At 50.6% G+C, this 21,869-nt stretch overlaps 2 protein-coding genes across 5 annotated transcripts in view; both read right to left on the bottom strand.

The window, feature by feature from the left end:
* The window catches only part of OLFM2 (olfactomedin 2), a 61,966-nt gene extending 60,527 nt beyond the window's left edge, over positions 1 to 1,439 (bottom strand). The window contains exon 1 of the mRNA XM_077860022.1: positions 1,284 to 1,439. Coding sequence (XP_077716148.1) covers positions 1,284 to 1,349 — 66 coding nt within the window. The 5' untranslated portion in view covers positions 1,350 to 1,439. The remainder of the gene's footprint in view (positions 1 to 1,283) is intronic.
* Positions 1,440 to 15,381: 13,942 nt separating this feature from the next.
* Positions 15,382 to 21,869, bottom strand: part of COL5A3 (collagen type V alpha 3 chain) — a 37,849-nt gene continuing 31,361 nt past the window's right edge. For 2 of the 4 annotated variants that reach the window (XM_077860019.1, XM_077860020.1), the window contains 6 exons: positions 21,359 to 21,412; positions 20,568 to 20,784; positions 20,375 to 20,487; positions 18,790 to 18,858; positions 16,445 to 16,684; positions 15,382 to 16,354 (listed from right to left, as the gene is read on the bottom strand). In XM_077860019.1, the coding sequence (XP_077716145.1) occupies positions 16,208 to 16,354; positions 16,445 to 16,684; positions 18,790 to 18,858; positions 20,375 to 20,487; positions 20,568 to 20,784; positions 21,359 to 21,412 (840 nt within the window). In that variant the 3' untranslated portion in view covers positions 15,382 to 16,207. Of the gene's footprint in view, positions 16,355 to 16,444; positions 16,685 to 18,789; positions 18,859 to 20,374; positions 20,488 to 20,567; positions 20,785 to 21,358; positions 21,413 to 21,869 lie in introns of those variants that run through there. The other 2 variants (XR_013358177.1, XR_013358178.1) reach the window with 2 other exon arrangements.

Raw genomic sequence — 21,869 nt, 5'->3', positions numbered from 1 at the left:
TCTTTCATACCATGTGCTTGAAGCGGCGCCCAGCACATAATAAGCACTTAATAAATGTTAGCTGTATTATAATTATTATTTTAGATTCCAGCTTTCTCTCCGAGCTCCTACGGATCTGAGAACTTGAGGAGGCGCTGACGTCCAAGATGGAGGAGAAAAGAGGTTTCCCAACAGCTGAAGAAAACTGGGACACCCATTCCCATTTTGCAAGGCCCCCTAAGCCTGCCCAAGAGATGGGGCTACTAGGAGAAGGAAGACTTGTTTCTGTGAAAGCATGAATGGAGAGTACAAGGCACCAACACACACACACACACACACACACACACACAGATGCATGGATGTACACGTTTGCACACACAGCTCCTGCTCTTCAACCCTCCCTCTTGGAGTGATTTGCTCAAAGGCACAGAATAGCACACGGTCACCCCAAACTCTCCCACAGCCACACACCTGGTCACACACATTGTGTGCAGCACCTGGGCAGATGGACAGAATCGTGGGGACACACACAGCTCTTTATGCACAGACTTCTACACCACCCAGCTTCAGTTGCCCAAATACCGCCAGGATTAACACAATCCTCGCTCGCTGTCACACCACCAGTCACACAGACACACAACTCCAGGTGGCAGGCTCACAAGCCTCGCACTGTCACATCAACCCTCCAGCCACAGCCTCCCACTGTCACACACGGACTCTGTCCCTCACGTACAGACACCCTCTCCCATCACATCCCAACTCAGGCACAGCCAAGCACACAAACTCTGTCACACCCAGCCGTGACACAGACACACACATTTACCCAGCACCCCTCCAGCACCTCACACACGTCCCCACCAGTCACTCACACGTGAGTCCCGCCCCCTTCCCCACACCGGGGGTGCAGGTGAGGAGAGAGGGGCTGCAGAATGGGGGCACCTCCTGCCAGAATGGGGGAGCGAAAGGTAAGCAACAGCCCAAGGCCCCCTGAAGTTGCCCCCAAAACCCCACTCAGCTTCGGGGAGATGGCAGGGGTGGGCTCCGGGTCACCGACAGCTTGAGAACCCCGAGGCTGGGGCTGGACTGTGCCCCCCAGCCATCTCAGCTCGAGGCTGGATGTGAAGCCCCCCCTTCCCTTCCCCAAAGCCGGGGTGGCCATCCCAGCCCCTCCCCCGCTGCGACCCCCGCCCCTCTCAGCCCCGGGAGGGCTTGCGGAGCCCCCAATCGCGTTTCTGTAGGGACCCTCTAGGAGCCTCGCCCCTCCTGGAGCCCTTGGCGCCTGCACCTGCCCGCCGGGCCCCTACCTGTCCGGCGAGGCCTGAGCACAGCAGCAGCAGCAGCAGCAGCGGCGGGACCGTGAGCGGCCACATGACGCGCCCCCCGCCCGGCGTCCCGGCCCCCCGCCCGCCCGAGCGGCGCCTGGGCGCGGGGACCGCCACCTTGCGCGACCCCGCCCGGCCGGGGCGACCCTCGCCGCCGCCTCCCCCGCCTCGCCGGCGGCCGGGATTCCGCCCCGCCCCCGCCCCCCTCGCGCGCTCCGAGTCTTTGTTGCGGGCTCCGCCCCCCGCCCCGCCCCCAGCTCGTCTGCGGGCGCCGACCCCGCGTGGGTCTGGGGGCGGGGAAGGGGGAGGAGCCGGCCCGGGGACGGGGGCTGGGGACCAGGCCCCGTGGGGGTGGCTCACGGAGATGGGGGAGGGGTTCGTCACGTGTTGGTAAATTTCAGCCTCGCAGGACCTTTCCCACGTTGCAGATGGGGGTGGGATGGGGATCGAGGGGCCGGGGGAGTAGGAGGAAGGCCTGGTAACGAGGGAGAGAGATCGAGAGGCCCCCTCCTTAAGGAACTCAAGAATCGACAGAGAAACTGAGGCACAGCTTGTGGAATGGGACGTCGAGGAAAGGGGGGGTCCTCGCCGGGACACGGGGGTGGGACAGAGTTGGAACAAAGAGGGACATAAATGGGGGCGGGAGGCGGATGGACCAGCGACCAGTTGCGTGGGCCTGGCTCCCAAACGGGATGTCTGGCTTTCGCTCTCCCCTCCCACCCCATTCCCCAGGCCCTTCTTCCTCAATCTCCCCTTCCCCGCCACACCTGAGACAGTTTCCCACTCCCGTTTCAAAGGCCCAAGATGAGGGACCAGATCAAAATCTTAACAGCGCTGCCTCCACCGAGAAGCCCTCTGCATAAGAAGTCCTTGCCCTGTCTCCAGCCTTCCTCTGCTTCTCCCTGTCTCTGCAGTCGTCTTCCCGCCCTTAGCCCCTCAATAGCTTTTTGGGTGGGGGGAGCAAGCAAGTCGTGTTACAGAGGAATCAGCCATCCATGGGGGGGCGTAGGGGGTTGGCCTGGTATTTTTCTGACCCTGCTGCATGCCATGCAGGTAACAGGTTATGGAAGGTTTTGTCAAAGCAAGAAAAGAGCTTATCTTCCAGTAGAACTGGGTTTGACCCTGGGTCTGTCACTTCTTGGCCATGTAACCTTGGGCAAAGAGCTTTCCTTCTCTTGGGAGACCTGTTTCCTCATGGAGGTGTCTGAAGACATCTGTGGCTCTTGAGCAAATAGAGCACCCAGCCAGTGCTCAATCCCCAGAGAGCAGTACCACAGTGAAGCATGGGGTTGGGCAGACTGGCCGTGGGGTGTGGGACACAGAACCGAATCTGAGCCAGCGAAGGCATCTCATCCATCCCTCTACCTCCTCTTCCCAGGTAGATGGGATGTGGTCCTTTGCTGACTCCTCAGACCAAGCCTGTGGTAGGTGTAGACTAGGAAAGGGATGTTGGTTGGTGTGAACCAGAAGCTTTTGCTCAAGTGTGGGCTGTGGTCAACTCTGAGGGCAGGGGTCCCTGCCAACTCTCACCAGGCCCATTTATCACAGAGGCATGCCTTTATGAGAGCTGTATTTCAAGACCCTGAACGATATCCTCTGCGCTCTGAGATGGTCATTATGATGGTCAAGCATGGCCTGTGTTATGTGGTCGACATTGGTCCAGCGCTGTTAGGTACACTCCCCATCCTTCCTCAGCTCTGCTCTGTTTCAGGGGTGGGGCCCCTGTGAACTACATTTCCCAGGCTCCCTTGCATCTAGCTAGGCTCAGCCAATAGGAGGCCTGAGGAGAGGTTGAGGTGGGGAGCGGGGAGGAGAGAGTGGGAAGAAGCCAGAGTATTTCTCCCTCTCTCTCCACTTTGGGTATCTCTGTGTTCTGTCTCTGTGGTCTCAGCCCCACTGGGATGGGAGTCCCCGCTGTGGTTCAGCTCCTACCAGGTGGTGGTGGCAGGTTCTGGACTCTGGTAACTACTTCCTCCCTTCAGCTACATCAGCTCTTGGGAAGATGGTGGCTTGTACTCACTGTAGAGTCCATTCATCTTCTCCTTTTACTCTTAAAGCTTAACTAACATCTCTGTGGATTTAGCTCTGTGGCTAAATCCTCGTCTGAAATTTTGCTATTGAATACCTGGTGTGAGCTCTGTTTTTCTGACTGGACCCTGGCCAATACGTTCTATGCTGTGGTCACAACCACAGCTGTGGTCAGTAGCAATCTGTGTCCTGATCACACTGTGGTCAGTATCCTACTGAAGTGGGCTCCGTGCTGCCCTCAGCACCCTGGTTCTACTGGGGTCAGAAGAGTGGTCAGTATTGTGGTCTCCGTGGGCCATTCCTAGATGTATTATGGTCAGTGTGATGGCCAGTTTCCTGGCTCTAATGTGCTCAGATTCATGATCACTGTCCGTCATCTGTGGTCATTGTTCTGACCTTGGTTTGGACAGTAACCTGGCCGTGCTATGGTCAAAATTATGATTAGGTCACACTGTGATCAAGGTCATACTCAGTGTCTCGGTTGTACTGTTGTCAGCTTCTAGGTCAGCACCATCATCAATGCTATGATTAGCGCGGTGTCTCCCTTCCTCCGTGGTTACCGTAGTGTGTTCAGAACTGAAGAGAGATCAGCCTCCCAAGGACCTCGTGCAGCAAATCTGATGGACCAGATGACTCAGGGGCTAGCACTGGGCAAAGCCTGCTCTCCACAATGTATGGAGGCAGGGCAGAGGAGCACTGGGTCCCTGCCAACTCTCACCAGCTCACCATTGGCTTTTCCTAATTGGTGCTTGGGCAGCCATTGGCTTTAGGCCCCCATGATCCCTTCCTGGATCTAGCCAGAGGAAGAAACATCCTGGCCTTTGTTTTCCCGTATTCTGCATAGAGCCCAACACAGAGATGACCAAAAGGAGTTTAATGAGTGAATGAATCTATGCCACGCATGTCTACACATGCCTTTGCTCTTGCAGATCCCTCTATATATCATTCAGAAGCCTTTTGGTAGCAAGTGGCAGAAAGGCAATTAGAACTGTCTTAACAACAACAACAACAAAAGAATATCAGCTCACATAACTGGAAAAAAAAATCCAAAGGTAATTGAATTCAGGAATGGCTGGATCCAGGGGTCCTGTTATATCATCAGGATTCTCTTTCTCTGTTTCTCATCTCCAAAGCATTACACTGGGCTATTCATTGTGCATCTTTCCTTTCCTGTCAAGTCCACATTGGAAACTGAGAATCAGTCCTGCTGGGGACCCTTGGGAGAAAGGGTAGAACCTGCTCCTCACAGTTGGCCCACCCGAGGCGGAGGGAAGTGGCTGTTTGTTCTCCGGGTCCTGCATGTCACTGGGGGAGGGCCATTCCCGGGGATGCCCACTTTGGCATTTCTGGCCTGGCCAGTTGGTGAACTGAGACAATCCTGAGGCTGGAGGAAGTGTGAATGGGAACATCTCAGGGCAAAGGGGATATGGGCAAAGCGCTGACATCATCTGCTTTTGTCCCATTTTTCCGATGGAGAAATTGAGGTTCAGAGAGCTTACGACACTGGACAAAGGCCACAGACAGGATGTACAGTAGAGCTACGAGCACAATTTGGTTCATGTCTGACTCTAGACATGAGGTTCTTTATGCTGTGGTTGCAGAGGAGTACTTGGGCCAGACCCTGTGGTGTTCACATCGAGAAGGCCTGGCCCCACCCAGGTGAGCCGAGCATCACCTCTACTCTTCTCAAGCCCATGCATCTTCTCGGAGATCATGCCAGTGCCCTCCAGATCCCAGACTCCCAATCCTGCACCTCCAAGCGCTCACACAGAGTGGAGCTCAGCCCTCCTTCCATGTCCCAGACGAGGTTTCTGAGCTCAGCTCTCAATCCTGGGGCCTCCCCACAGACCATCTCCATTGTTGAGCTGCATTCTTTCCTTCTCTTGGCCATTTCTTACTGTGGAACTGCTGCCACCACTGGGACTCCCTCCCTTCCAGGCTTCACACACACACACACACACACACACACACACACACATGCACACACACATGCACACACATTGAATGACCCAGCTGTGGGGACAGGAATTTGTCTGGCCTTGAGCAAAATGACACACACCCACACACAACATGGGCATGCAGTCACCCAGGTACACCATACCAGGTTCTGGCACAACATCGGGCCCAGACAGAATGGTGTTACTCAGAACCAGCACACAAAACCACATGCAACATGTAGCCAGACACACACAACCCAGGCTCAAGCGCTCACAGAAACACAGATGGTTGAAAGATGTAAGAGGTGAACCAGCCATAATCACCCAAGAACTGGCACGCATGAATACATTTGACCTCATAAACGCAGAGATTCCCAACACAAAAAAATACACGAACCCTGCAATTCAGGCACACAGCTCACACACACAGATCCCCAGTATGGGCATATTGTTCAATGTCAGCACCGCCATAAATCCACAATTTAGTGGCATAAAGATGAACATAACGCAAACACACAGTTCCACGCGGACATTTGTAAACCAGCACATAGTTCCTATAGGAACGCATCACAAACCTACAAGACAGTCACCCAAAAGAGGCAAGCAGTTCATACACAAGCACACATGGACACGAAAAGGGGCTCAGAGTTTGTACAAGAAACCCTCAGAGACTTACAGTTCAGACCCAGTCACACACACAGTTGCACAGTACAGGCACACAGTTCTCACACACACAGAGACCCACAGGGACCCACAGCACGACACAGACACCCTCTGACACGCAAAGCCCAGGCCAGGGCAGCGTGGGAATGAGGTTGTGGGAAGGGGGAGGTGGACAGGATGACTAAGGAGGCCTCTCTGGGGGGAAGAGGGGGCGGGGGGCGGGGGGAGGAGGGCGGGTGGGCCTGCATCCAGCACATGTGGTTCCCATTACCGGCCTGGGAATTGAGGGATGAGTTGGCGGGACAAGGAGACCCAGCATCACTTCCAGCCCTGCCAAGCCAGGAAGGAGTAAGGCCCTAATCGAGGTTACAGGCCCGGAACTTGGCTCAGAATCACAGCAGCTCCTACCAAGCAGGGTCTACCCTGAGCCAGACCTGGCTGGGGCTCACTTCAACCCCTGCAGCAGCCCCGGGAAGGGTTTCATAGGAGAGGAAAGTGAGGGGCTCAGAGAGGTTAAGCCACTTGCCTGAGGTCACACAGCTAGGAAGTGGTGGAGCTGGGATTGGAGTTCAGGTCTCTGTGCAGCACTGGCTCCTGCCTGAAAGTAGACGCAAGACTCCTCCATTCATCCACAAGTAGAGACAAGGCAATCGCTCCAGGCCCAGCCTGCTCTGGATCTGTGGCTATGAACAAGAAAGCCTTTGCCCTCAAGTAATTGAGAGTTCAGTGCATGCACAGATGGGCAGAGTTCTCGGAGCATGTTTGGAGAGCCCTGATCTAGCCTGGGGGTAGGGCAGGTCAGAGCCAAAAAGCTGAGTAAAAGTTGGCAGGGCTCAGCTGGCAGAGAGAAGAGCAGATGCAAAGGCCCTGAGGCTGCAGAGTACAGGAGGCTAGCTAGCTCTTCTGTTGAGGGCTGGTGACAAGTGAGGCCAGAGCTGCCAGACAGGAATACTTGGGGCCTGACAGGGAGTCCTGGAAGCTTGGAAGAGTGGTGAGTGGGAAGGGATATGGTGTAGTTTGGCCAACTAGCGTGAAGACTGTACCCAGGACAGCTGAAGATGTGTCTTCCCCATAACCCTGAATTTCCACTCATATTTATTCATACACCCCAGAGACGTTTATCCATGTGCACAAAGGCCCATGCCAGGATGTGTGAATGGAACAAAATGGAAAACACCTAAAAGTTCATGACTACAACAGATAACTATGCTGAGGTAAGCACTTAAAAACACACGACTAGAAATACTTGTGTCTGCATGGAGAAGACGCAGAAGTCTCTGGCTGAGCTAGCAAAGCAAGTTACAAAAGAACATGTTCAATATTGTACCAGTTATAGTTTTAAAACCTGCCAAAGTCCGTGCATCATCCATGGATACAGCCCCCCTGGATGCAGTAAACACGGAGAAATACTCCGAGGACAGAAGTTGCCACACTCCAGGGAAGAGAAGTGTAATGGGAATCATGTGTAATGGGTATGGACTCTCAGTTTGGGAAAATGACAAAGCCCCTAGAGATGGACGGTGGTCGTGGTTGTGCAACAGTGTGAACGAACTCAATGCCACCAAACCCAACACTTAAAAATGGCTAACTGGGGTGGGGGTGGGGGTGGCGCCTGGGTAGCTCAGTTGGTTAAGCATCTGCTTTCAACTCAGATTTTGATCTCAGGGTCCTGGGATCGAGCCCCACATTGGGCTCCCTGCTCTCCTTCTTCCTCTGCCCCTTCACCCACTTGTGCTCTCTCTCAAATAAAAAAATAAAAATCTTTTAAAAATGGCTAACTGATAAATTTTATGTGAGGTATGTTTTATCACAATTTTAAATTAAAAAAAATTTAAGATTTATTTATTCATTCATGAGAGACACAGACTGAGAGAGAGGCAGAGATACAGGCAGGGGGAGAAGCAGGCTCCTCACAGGGAGCCTAATGCAGGACCCAATCCCGGATCCCAGGATCACAACCGGAGCTGAAGGCAGGCGCCCAACCGCTGAGCCACCCAGGTGTCCCAATTTTTTTTTAATTTTTTTTACTTTTTTTTATTTATTCATGATAGGCACACAGTGAGAGAGAGAGAGGCAGAGACACAGGCAGAGGGAGAAGCAGGCCCCATGCACCGGGAGCCCGACGTGGGATTCGATCCCGGATCTCCAGGATCGCGCCCTGGGCCAAAGGCAGGCGCCAAACCGCTGCGCCACCCAGGGATCCCTTTTTTAAATTTATACTCATTTACCGATAGCAGGAAAAGGAAAGACAAACAATAGCAGAAATGTGTACAGGGGCATCAAATGTGTGTACATTTTATTTTATTTTATTTTATTGACATTTTTAGGCTGGGCGGTGGGCACGTGTTTATTATAAAGTTCTCACTATATGTATTTTTTCTTTCTTTTTTTTGAGAGAGAGCACATGTGCATGTGCAAGTACACACGCACATACAAACACAGGCAGCAGGGGGAGGGGCAGAGGGAGAGAAAAAGAGAAAATCTTAAGCAGGCTCCATGCCCAGTGCAGAGCCCAACGCGGGGCTTGATGTCACCACCCTGAGATCATGACCTGAGCTGAAATCAAGAGAGATGCTTAGCCAACTGAGCCACCCAGGCACCCCACACACACTACATGTATTTTCTTATAACAGCAACACTTTTATAGCATTTCCCACATGGCAGATATTGTTCTAAGTGACCTATTTTAAGTAATTTAGCCCTCACACAACATGATGCTTAGGTGCATTATTCACCACACCATCACAGCCGTGGAGACTGTGGCTCACAGCAGTGAAAGTCACACTTGCCCTAGTGGAGGAGCAGAAGCTGGACCAGATGGTTTGGCTCTAACCATGCTACCACAGGGCCTCCACACACTTTCCACATTTCATTCATCGGCTTTGTAACTCCAGAAACATATCCAAGAAGAGGTGGTGTCTTGGAGGGGCCATGGGAAGGGACAGGAGGAACCTTCTGGGGTGCTGGAAGCAGTCTACATCTCACTTAAGGCATGTAGGCATTTGTCACAACTCAACACTCAAACAGAACACTCAAGGTCCGTGCATTTTATCCTATATGGCATGTCTCCGTGCACACAAATTATTAAAGAGAAATATACCCGATTCAGCAATCCCACTTCTGAGTATTGGTCCAAGAGAATTGAAAGTAGGGTCTAGAAGAGATATTTGCACACCTGTGTTCAGAGCAGCATTATTTACAGTAGCCAAGAATTAGAAGCAATCCAAGTGTCTATTGATGGATGAATGGATAAATAAGATGTGGTATGTCCAGATAAAGGAATAGCATTCAGCCTTTAAAGGGAGGGAAACTGGGATCCCTGGGTGGCGCAGCGGTTTGGCGCCTGCCTTTGGCCCAGGGCGCGATCCTAGAGACCCGGGATCGAATCCCACGTCAGGCTCCCGGTGCATGGAGCCTGCTTCTCCCTCTGCCTGTGTCTCTGCCCCCCCCCTCTCTCTTTCTGTGTGACTATCATAAATAAATTAAAATTTAAAAAAATAAAAATAAAGGGAGGGAAACTCTGACACATACGAAGTGGATGATGCTTGAGGACATTATACTCAGTGAAATAAGCCAATCACAAAAGACAACCCTGTATAATTCTACTTATATGAGATGCCTAGAATAATCGAATTCACAGAGACAGAAAGCAGATGATGAGTGCCAGGCACTGGGAGAGGGGGAATGGGGAATCTGAGGGTTTTTGGGAGTAAACCCCAAAAAAATGGGGTTTACTGAGGACAGAGATACAGTTTTGCAAGATACAAAAGTTCTAGAGGGGGTGCCTGGGTGGCTCAGTCGGTTAAGCATGGAACACTTGATTTCAGCTCAGGTCATGAGGTTAAGCCCCGTGTTAGGCTCCTTGCTTAATGGGGAGTCTGCTTAAGATTCTCTCTCCCTCTCCCTCTGCCCCTGCACCTGCTCTCTCTCTCTCTCAAATGAATAAATAAATCTCAAAAAATAGTTTTAGAGATTTGTTGTACAACAATGTGAATATAGTTAATACTAGTGAAGTGCATGCTTAAAAGTGATAAATATGGTAAATTTTGTTATATGTTTTTTACCACAAAAATAATAAGATAAAATAAAATAAGAGTTATACTGGGGGGGGGAGCATGTATAAAGATGAGGCCAGCATCAAGGAAGATGAGCTTGCTCGCTCTCTCAAATAAAGGAAGAGACAGGATGGCCTCTCAAGATCAATCTGGTTCTATGCTCAGCTTCCAGTGACCCTTTAGGATACAGACCTGCCCTCTCAAAAGGAAACTCTGGTGTCCAGGGCTCTCTAGACATAGAGCACACGTGCTTTCATGGGGACATGCCCTTGTAAGCTTGCCTGGCCTGTGTCCGTTTGTGAACCTGTACCTCACTGTCGGTGTCTCTAGGTCTGGCTGTGTGAGAAGTCACGTGGTACCCTCCCTCTCTTTGAATGAGCCTCTGCTTCAAGGATGCCTCCTCCAGATAGCCTTCCCTGACCACCCTGTCTCAAAGAACACCTCTTCTTGCCCTCCTCTCTGCCTTATTTTTCTTCATAGCGCCATTTGACATGTCACATATGTATTTGCTTACTGCCTGTCAGCCCCACTTGAGAGTTAACTCCACGAGAGCAGGGATCCTTGTTTTATTCAGTGCTGGATCCCCAGACTCTGTAACAGTACCTGGCACAAGTAGGTGCTTAATAAATATTTGTTGAGGGGCACCTGGGGGGCTCTGTCATTTGAGTGTCTGCCTTTGGCTCAGGTCATGATCCCAGAGTCCCAGGATCCAGCCCCATGCAGGCTCACTGCTCAGCGGGGAGTTTGCTTCACCCTCTCCTTCTGCCCCTCCTCCTGCTCCTCTCTCTCTTGCTTGCTCGCTCTCTCAAATAAATAAAATTATTATAAATTAAAAAAAAATATTTGTTGATTGAATGAATGGATGAATGTGTGGTGTGGGCGAAGGGATCTCAGAAATGTCTATGACGTCAGTTTAGTTGAGCATATGCATGTACTTTATGTGTTGGTGGCATGTCTCTCTGTGTGGGGCTGTGTGTCCCTCTGCCTGCCTAGCATGTGCCAGACCCCCAGATGCAGTAGTTCAGGGTGTGACAACAGAGGTCTCAGGTGTGGCTACGCATCTGAGTGTGGGTTTATGAACATGATTCTGTGTGTGTGTGTGTGTGTGTGTGTGTGAGGGGGGCTTTGGGTGTGTCCAGGCACAATTGGGTGTGTGCAACTGTGTGCGTGGCCTGCTATAAATGTCAGCATGTTTGGATCTGGCTGGAGGCAAATGGGTGTGTATAACATGGGCCTACCTCTCTGAATCTGCCTATGGATCTGGGATGTGACAAGATGAGGGTCTGATTCCCTGGGCCCTTGGTCAATGTATCTCCAATGGTGTTGTGTGTATTTGTAAAATTCTCTACTCCACCCACCTCCTACAAACACGTATGAAGCCATAGGCAGCTCCCACACTGGCTGCCCAGCCCCGGCCCCAGTTCAGAACACAGAGGGTGTAATTGCTCAGGAAGCACAAGTGGTGTGATTAATTATGGCCGCTGAATATGCAAATAAGCTGGGGGGTTTCCCAGCAGCCGCCTGGGTGCTGGTGAAGATGCTGGGTAAATACAAGGAGCTGAGCGTGAAGCCCAGAATTCCCTCCTTATACCTTTGTCAATTGCCTTAATTTAGCAAGGCTGAGATTCTAATGCTTTAACCAGCTTTTAGCTAATTAAAGAGTATTCATTACACTATTAATTGATCCTCCCCTCCCAAATACCTGCACCAGGATAGGACTGGAATTGCAAAAGCAGAAGCCAGCTGACCTGCATTCAGAAACCATGGGCTGGGACGCCTGGGTGTCCCTTTGGCCCAGGGTGTGTTCCTGGAGTCCTGGGATTGAGTCCCACATTGGGCTCCCTGCAGGGAGCCTCCTTCTCCCTGTGCCTGTGTCTCTGCCTCTGTGTGTGTGTGTGTGTCTCATGAATAAATAAAATCTTTAAAAAAAAAAAAGAAAAGAAAAGAAAAGAAACCGTGAGCTGTGTATGAGATTTAATTAATTAATTAATTAATTAATTAATTAATTTAGATGTTCTTTGTTTATTTCAGACATAGAAACAGAGAGAGAGAGAGAGAGCATGGTGGTGGGGAGGCAGAGAAGTCCAATGTGGGGCTTGATCCCAGGACCCTGGGATCATGAGCTGAGCTCAGGATGCTTAAAACACTGAGCCATCCAGGAGCCCCTAATTTTATTTATTTATTTATTTATTTATTTATTTATTTATTTATTTATTTATGAGAGAGAAAGAAAGAGAGCAGGTGGGGAGGGGCAGAGGGAGAAGGAGAGAAAGGATCCTAAGCAGGTTCCAGGCCCAATGTGGAGCCCAACATGGGGCTCGATCTCATGACCCTGAGTCAAAATCAAGAGTCAGATGCTTAACCAACTGAGGCACCCAGGCACCCCTAAGATCTAAATTTTTTTTTAATGATGGAAGAAATTTCCCTAAAGGAAATGGCTTCTTATTTAGCAAAATCTCTAGCTCTAGACTCTGAGCAAGTTACTTTACCTCTGTTCTTCAGTTCCCTTACCTGCAAAATGAGGGTAATAACAGAACCCTCCTCAAAGGTTGTGATGAAGAATAAGTTAATTCACCCAGGGAAAAATTTGATGAACAGTGCCTGGCACGTAGATGCTCAATCAGTGGTCATTGTTATTAACAGTGTTAGTTGAACTAATCATGGGTTGTGTGGGTATGATGATCTGGTCTGCAAGAAATGTTGTGTTGTGAGTGGTTCTTTGACAGAAAGTGAGATAAATGTGATCCAAGTGTAGACAGTCTTAGAGGAAGGGAGCGAGGAGGGCAGGCAAGAAGAGGTACCAGGGAGGGAAATATGGCAGAGGACAGCAGAATTGTGTGAAATCCAGATTCGGGGAGCACACGCCACCAGGGACAAATTTACAGTGGTGGGGACTTTTAAGGACAAGGATAGTCAATATTAAATTCTAATTTGTTGACATGGCTGCAATGGGACCTCCTGGTTTGCACACATGCTTATATGCTGACCTTCAGTAAAAATTGGACTCATTCACTGTATTAGTCAGGATAATTAATAATAGCTGCAGTAACAAGCAACCCTTCAACATCTCAAGGGCTTAACACAATAAAGTTATTTGTTTGATGGAAGTCTTGCAGCATTCCTCCAAGCAGTAGCTCAGAGAAGTTGGCCTCTTTCTAGTTCCATGTAAGACACTCCCATCTTACAGATGTGATCTCCAAAGTCATTACAGACTGAAAGAGCTCAGAGGATCAAGCAGAAGATTTTATGGTTACCCACATCCCACTGGCCAAGACCCAGGCGCGTGCCCCAACCTAACTGCAAGGGAAGCTGGGAAATGTGTTCTCAATTAGGAGTGCTCTGAAAGAGGAAAACAACACATAGCATTGGTGTTACCATATGTGTTGAGTAAAGGATGTTTGGGAGAGGAACAAAATGGGAAGCAGTCCTGGGTGTACATTCGGATTGATAGAACAGTGTGAAAAAAATCAGCAAAAGCAACAATTCAGGAGAAGAGGTAACCAAGGGAAACACCATCCCCTCAAGAGTCATCATCGGTATTTTAGAGTTTCTGGATTCTTCACTGTGTGGGTAATACCTCCTCAAATTTCACATGGCTTTTCCTTTCATCCTTTGGGTCTCTCTGCTCAAATATTAACTCTTCAGTGAGATCTCTCCTGATGATCTTATTTCAAATATCCACCACTCCATCACTCTGCAACTTGTTTGATTTTTTTCCTAAAATCACACTACATAGCTATAGGTTTAGCTATTCTCTGCCTCCTTCATGAGTAATGTTGATTGAATGAATGAGGGAATCCAGGACAAGCACTCAGATGGCCTTATGGGACCTGGTGGCAGAGGTAGTAAGGTAAGCCCTGGCTTTTGGGGAGACAATTTACCCCAACTTGAACCCTATAACTACTCAATCCCAACCTGACCCAACTCAACTCATACCAGCCCTCTGTCAATCCTTAACTCAATTCTGCAATGTCTATCAACTGACGAATGGATAAACAAAAGTGATATATCCAAAGAAATATTATTCAACAATAAACAGGAATGAAGTACTGATGCATGCTGCAACATGAACCTTGAACCATTATGCTAAGTGAGAGCATCGAGATCCAAACGGCCACACATTATATGATTCCACTTATATAAAATGTCCAGAATAGGCAAATACATAGAGAGAGCAAGATTAGTGGTTGCCTACCACTGAGAGGTTTGGGGGAAATGGAAAGTGACTGCTAATGGATATGGGATTTCCTTTTGAGGTGATGAAAATGTTCTGAAATTGATTGTGGTGATGGTGGTACAAGTCTGTGAAAATCATTTAATTGCATACTTTAAATGGGTGAATTATATGGTAAGTGAATTACATCTCAATAAATCTATTTTTAAAAACCCTCAACCCAATATCTAACCCCCAATTCGAGCTACCTCAAACCCAACTCTCCTCTTAACTGATGCTATCTTGACTTACCAAACTGCCAATCCCCAATCCCCATTCACAGCAACCCCTACTTACCTCTACTCCATTCATCCTCCTTCCCAAATCAACCCTCATTCATGTCAATCCAACATCTAAGTCCAAACTCTGACCTCAATCCACTGATTGCCCAGTCTCCAACTCAGTGGATCCCATCATTAATACACAACTTCAAACTCAACTCACTCCAAACCAACCTCCAATTTGACTCATCTCCAATCCATTCTCAACATAACTCACCCAACCCCTACCCCCCAACATCCAGCTTACCTCAAGGCTCCGCTTCTAACATAATTCTCTCTATCCCCAACTCATCCCTTGACCTGCCACTCAGAAGTCTGACCTTTAGTCATGTTATCGCAAACCCAAATCACATCCCATGTCACCTCTTGATCTATTCCCTCACCCTCAGCTCAGCCAATAACTCTAGGACAAATCAAGATCAACGTGAAGATCTAACTATCTTTTCCCTCCCTCTCTCCCTCCCTCTTTCTTTTTTAAAGTTTGAGATCTTCCTAATAGGTTCACAATTTTTTTCAGCTTTATTGACATAGAATTGACATATGATATTGTGTAAGTCTAAGACATACAACCTGTTAACTTGATACACTTATATATCGTAAAATGATTACCACCATAGCATTAGCTAACACTTGCATCACATCACATAGTTACCATTTCTTTTTTTGTGGTGTAAGCATTTAAGATCTCTCTTGGAGATCTGGTGATTTTTGACTTTTCTTCTAAGGGCCTGAACTGGTAAACAGACCCAACGTCTCCAGAGAGTATCATAATTGGATGCCCCTACCTCCCAAAGTCACCTCTACCAAAAGGTACAATAAAACAGGTCACGGCAGATACCTCAGGTGAGATAAGAGCCTGACCTTATGAAAGATATAGCCAGCACTAGATGAAAGACACAGGGACACAGTTCACTGGTTTATTCTCAGACTTGAGATGCCAAATATGCCCTATGGCCCTGGAGCGGTGGGGATGCTAGAATCTCTCTCATCATATCCCAGACTTCCCTAAGGAGGAAGCAGATTAAATATACAACAGAGGGGATTTTCCCTTTTAATCCAGACCCAGGTATAAATAGGGCAGCACCATTAGGATCCTGATTCGCCCCCACTACCTTGGCTCCCCATCCCACCTGGCATGGCAAGGTGCATTTGGGGAGATATGGGTGGGGGGCAGTATTCAGAGCTGGGCTGAGGCAGCAGAAGGAGCACACAGCTCAGTCCAGGGAAGTCCTACTTCCCTCTGTAGTCTGACTTCAGTTTCTTCACTGTGAACCCACCTGAAAACAGGAATGAGTGAAGGGGTCCCAGCCTGGGATCAGGAGACATCCAGTGCTTAACTATTGAAAAGGGTAGCACCACAGGGTGTTGAGAGCACTGCCTGGGGCATGGGGGGAGGCAGGTGTGGGGGGCACTCATCAGCTCTGAGTTAGAAGTTCATTGCATGGGGCACCAGTGGTGGCGAGTTGAGGGTTGGCTGGGCATGGAGGGGACAAAGAGCCAGACTACAGTATGTCAGCTGCGGTGCAGTGAGGGGGAGGCCAGACTCTTGGGCCAGGGGAGGGCCGTCCCCAGCCCCCTGGAATGGAGAAGGAATATTGCTTGACCGTGAGGAGCAGATTCTCCCCTGGCTCCACAGTCACAGGAGACGATAAATATGATGGCTTCAAAGCCTCAGCACCAAAAGCGCCCCGTCTGGGGCTCCCTCATTGTCCCTCCCACCCCGAGACTCTCAGCTGCTAAAGCAGACAGGGCCCAGTTCAAACCCAAACTTCTGGTTCGTCTGGCCAAAGTCAGCAGCTGCCACGTCCCACAGAGGCAGAAACCCCACTCGGGAAGAGCTGACCTCCAAGAGGGTCTTCGTCTGTCCCTTCCGGAGCTGATGGTGGGAAGACAGAGTGGGGCGTTAGGAGGGCAGCCGAGGCCTCTCCCTACTCCAGCCAGCCCCTGCCCCTGCCCTTGCCCTTACCCGGCAGCCATCGTAGGGGACGGTGATGGTGGCCGCTGTCGTCTGGTTGAAAGACAGCTCCTCCCCGTTGGCCCCAAGGAAGCGCACAGAACGGCCGTGGTCGCCCGCAGCTTCGTCCAGCCAGGCGGCAGAGTTCTGGCAGGTGTAGGTGAAGCTCTGGTGGGCTGTGGCACTCAGCAACTTCAGGAAGGTCATCTGTACCACACTCACCGGGGACCCATCGGCGTCCACATAGGAGAACTGGGGGTGGGGTGGGGGGAAGACAAAGCAGGAAGTGAGGGTGCCCCATTCACCCCGACTCTCTCTGAGGAACCCACGTCCCAGGATCTCCAACCCCTGGCCCCACCAGCCATCCAGCATCCACGGTTCCCTTTGCGAGCCCCTAGGCCCACGTGGCCCCTGAGCACTTGAAATGCAGCCAATGAGATGGAACCTTCTTAAATTTTTAATTAATTGTTTAAGATTTTTACCTAATTATTATTTTTTTTCTACTTTATTTAACTCCTAACGAATCACTGAGCCTCAATCCAGGTATCAGGAAACTCAGGTGTGAAACAACTGGAGTACGTGAGTCTTCTTTTCTCCACTGCAATTTTATGAAAGCTAAGTATGGATTGAGAACTTCCAATGAAATTTAGTATCTAAATTACGATGTGCTATAAATGTAAAATATGCATCAGACTCTGCAGAACTCGTAGTGAAGAAATTTAAAATGCCTCACTAACCCTTATTTTGATATGACACTATTTTAGATGTACTGGGTCAAATAAAATATATTATTAACATATCCTGGGCTTGAGATAACTGGCTGGGTAATGCACCCCTTCTGGCTTCCTTCTCTTCTCTGCGTCATTTCCACGTTCCCCAAATGACGTTTTCTGGAATCACCTCCCAGATAAAGAAATCGCAACTGAGTCTTTGTCGAAGGGTCTGTTTTGGGGGAACCCAAACCAAGATACCCCCACACTATATTACAGCTTTGTTTCTTTGGTTTTTGTCTTCCTGTTTCCTTGGTTTTGTTCCTAGCAGAATATCAACTTCACAAAGTCAGGAGCTGTGTTTTACCAGCTGCTACATCCCCAGTGCTTAGCATATACATACAAGTTACATAAATAAATCCCAACTGAACCCACCTCCCCAGCCTTTCTTTTTTAAAAAAGATTTTATTTAGTTATTCAGAGACACAGAGCAAGAGGCAGAGACATAGGCAGAGGGAGAAGCAGGCTCCCTGCAGGGATCCTGATGCAAGACTTGATCCCAGGAGCCCAGGATCACCTGAGCCGAAGGCAGATGCTCAACCACTGAGCCACCCAGGCACGCCCACCCCCTAGCGTCCTTTCTTACCACATTCTCCTTCACACTTTTCTAGAGCAGAGCAAGTGGCTTTTTTTTTTTTATTTTATTTATTTATTCATGAGAGACAGAGAGAGAGCGAGAGAGAGGCAGAGACACAGGCAGAGGGAGAAGCAGGCTCCATGCAGGGAGCCCGATGCGGGACTCGATCCTGGGTCTCCAGGATCACGCCCTGGGCTAAAGGCGGCGCTAAACCGCTGAGCCACCTGGGCTGCCCCAGCAAGTGGCTTTTTCTTTAAATTTACCAGACCCGGGATCCCTGGGTGGCGCAGCGGTTTGGCGCCTGCCTTTGGCCCGGGGCGCGATCCTGGAGACCCGGGATCGAGTCCCACATCGGGCTCCCGGTGCATGGAGCCTGCTTCTCCCTCTGCCTGTGTCTCTGCCTCTCTCTCAATGGGACTATCATAAAAAATTAAAAAAAAAAAAATCCACCAGACCCTCTTTTAACTCTTGACCTCTGTGTATGCTCTTCCCTCTGCCTGAACACTTTTCCCTGTCCTCCCTAACTTACTAACTCAACTTTTTTTTTTTTTTTTTTTTTTTTAGGCTTCAGCTGGTATTTTCAGCACTGCCTCTGGATTTCCACCATACCCTCTGCCTCCTCCATCACACATCTGAGGCTGCCCACCCCCAACCTGCCACCCCCTCCTCCAAGCCTGCAACCACCATGAAGGCAGAGGTGAGTCTCCTGTTCCTTTCACCCTTCAGAGCCCCTCCTCCAACTCCCCCTGCACCAGTTTCCTACCAGTTTTTTTTTTTTTTTTTAATTTTTTATTTATTTATGATAGTTACAGAGAGAGAGAGAGGCAGAGACACAGGCAGAGGGAGAAACAGGCTCCATGCACCGGGAGCCCGACGTGGGACTCGATCCCGGGTCTCCAGGATCGCGCCCTGGGCCAAAGGCAGGCGCCAAACCGCTGCGCCACCCAGGGATCCCTCCTACCAGTTTTCATACTACCCCCCACCCCCCACCTTGGCCTCTAGCAACTCACCTTCTTCCCTCGTCGGAATGTGCTATACCAGTTTCCTGGCTTTTCCCTGGACCAGGAGGCCATTTTTACCTGGGGATGGGAGGGAGTTGTCAGTGTAGACGATGCCCTGGGTGCCAGCTAGGTCTTTCCTACATTTACCTCCCCACACGACTGTTTACCCAAGAAAGACTGTTCCGTGGCCATGGAAGTGAGCTTGGCTGGTCTGCAGGGCAGCCCTCAACCAATGACCGATGAGAGTTGGCCCGGCTCCCTCTCCCTCCGGGTGGGACAACCACTGTCTCCCACTGTCTCCCGGAAGTCCCTGGGTGGGGGGGAGACTGAGCCCCTAGTGCACAATAGTGACATTTTAATCTTTATTGGCTGCCCCCTCCAACCCTTCTCACTTCCCCTCTCTTCTGATGCCACCTGAGATCTCCGCCTAAATAAATGACTTGCCCTCAAATGCTTGTCTCAGGGTCTGTGTCTGGGGAACCCAAACCTGGATCATTCCTCCCTCCCCCTCTCCAGCACCTCTGAGCAGGAGGAAGGTGAGCTGGTGAGAGAAGCTCAGGCCTCAGGTACCACAAGCAACTGCTCAGAGGGCAAGTCCTACATGACTGGGGGGTCTGGGTGAGTCTAAATTCCCATTGGAGGTGGGGGATGTTGAGCTCCCACTAAACCAGAGCTCTGACCAGTCAAAAATAGCAATAAGCAACGAGGACATCACCATGCATTTCCTTAGGCTCTGTGCTGGCTACAGATCTTACAGGCGGCGGAGGCCTCAGCACAGCACCACGCATCGTGTTTTATCAGTGCTCCTGACAAGTGCATCGGCACCTCAAATGTACAACCATCCTGGGGGAGATGCTTTCTTGAGCCCCATTTTACAGATGAAAAGCACTGAGGTGACATCTGTACCCCAACCCAGGGTTCTAGAGTGGGTGTGGCTCGTCCCAGGCCCTCCACTGTTGAGCCTGGTGCTTGGTGTGGGAGGCTGCTAGGCTCGGGGCTCCCTGATGGAGAACCCCAGTGTTCCTGGGGTACTAGGTGGTCTCACCCCTCCCCTTCGCTTGCCACAGCCTGGAGGGCAGTGTGTCGAGGGCCTATGAGACAGCAGGCCAGGAAGCAGGCAGATGGGAGGTTAATGGCTGGGCCTCTGGAGCCAGCCTGCCTTGGGTAGTCCCATCACATCTCTGTGCCTCAGTTTCCCTTGCTGGTGGAAAATGGCAGAACCACTGCGTCAGGTGCCTGGGACTGAGCGTTAATGCAGCTAAGCGCTGGGAACAGCTTGGCACACATACGCCCTATTTAAAGGTTTGACATCATTTCTGCTTTCTTTACTAGATTTTGTGTGTGTGTGTCAATCTTTCCTCATAGAAAGTGAGCTTCATAAAAGCAGAGGTTTGTTTTGTTTTATTTTTTGATTCTCTGCTGTAGTCCCAGCCCTCTACAGGACTTGGCATATAGCAGGTGCTTGGTTGAAGGAAGGGTAAGGCCCCAGACAGAGCCTGTGTGTGCACTGGGCAGGCAGGGGAGGCAGGGGGTGGTGGGGGGTTTGGGATGGTTTCCAGAGCCCAGTTTCTCCCCCACTCCTCCAGGCACTCACTGTCTCAAACTTCTTGTCCGGGTAGAGACAGGTCTCTCCTCCTGCCGTGAAGTTGCAGAAAACCCTGAGCGCATCCCTCGCACAGCCCTGGTTGGGGTCAATCCAGTACTCCCCTGCCGCAGAGCCAGGTGTGGGTGAGTGAGGATGGGACCCCAGGGCTTCCTGCCCGCCCCCGGCCAGGGAGGGACCTCACCATCAGGCAAGTGGGGGTGATTGCGGTACAGCTCACTGCACACGAGGCCTGGGCGCTCAGCGGTGCCCGGAGGGCGCCGCATCTGCTCCAGCTCAAAGCTCAGCGATGTGAGTGAGGCCAACACCTCCTCCATGCCGCCCTCCGGGGCCTCGAGCGCCCCTGGGCCTGGGAGAGAGCGCCGGCGCCTGCGCAGCCCGTGCAGCTCAGCTGGGGGACCCTGAGCAGGGGTGGGGATGGAGGAGAGGAGAGCAGAGATGCGGGAGGAAGAGACAGGAAGAGAGACAAGCAGAGGTGAGAGAGACACCGGGGTGCGGAGGGATAAGAAAGGGGAGAGAGAGGTACGCGAAGGGGCGGGGGGACACAGAGAGGCAGACAGAGACACACACAGGAGGGAGAGACAGAAAGAGGCGGAGATGGGGAAAAGTCCAAGTAGTAACATGATGAGAGATCCACAAGGTGAGGCAAAGAAAGCAGAGAGAGAGAGAGAGAGAGAGAGAGAGAGAAACAAAGACAAAACAGTGGAACAAGTATTTGAAATAGAGATGGGGAAAGGCCAAGAGTGATGGAAGACAGAGAGAGAGATGGTGGGGGAGACAGAGCCAAGCAAGATGAGACCCAGTCAGAGCCTCGATGGATGTCCCCCTAAACCCCCAACCCAGATCCTCCTTCAGCTTTCAAGGCACCTCCCCCCCCCCACCTGCATGCCCTGAACACCTGCTGTGTGCCCCACCCAGTTCTGGGCACTGGGGGACCCAGTGGAACACCCCAACATACTCTCTGGGGGAACTTACCGGAGGGCCAGGGGGGCCAGGGGGGCCAGTGTCACCACGGGGACCAAAGGATCCCTGTAGAGAGAAGTCACTTGGGAGTGAACACTGTCCATGGAGACCCCTTCCTGCCCACACATACACACACCCTCACACCCTCACAGCACTTTCACACCCACTCACACACACTCACACGCACAGCGCTGGGGGAGGGACACGCCACGTTTGGCACCAAGTATAAAACGCACATTTCCTTTCCATATTTTAACATCTCCGAAATCAACATCTTAACATCTTTGGCATATTACAGTTTCCTTGTCAAAACTGCTTTCTTTCATAGTAGTTTCTAAAATAATGGCGCATCTTAACAATTGATGGCATCTTCGATTTGATAAAATACAACAGTAGATGTTGAATAAATATCCGCTGAATACGTGATTGAATGAGTCAATGAACAGAATGCAAAGGTATTGAGGGTGAGTAGAAGGGGGCAGGAACCCGGGATGTGGGAGCCCAAGGGATAGCGTATACTCAC

Source organism: Canis aureus, chromosome 19 (assembly GCF_053574225.1).
Source record: "Canis aureus isolate CA01 chromosome 19, VMU_Caureus_v.1.0, whole genome shotgun sequence".
In the NCBI taxonomy this organism is placed as follows: domain Eukaryota; kingdom Metazoa; phylum Chordata; class Mammalia; order Carnivora; family Canidae; genus Canis; species Canis aureus.
The sequence above is the reverse complement of the archived record's forward strand: the minus strand, read 5'-3'. Positions and strand labels throughout refer to the sequence as shown.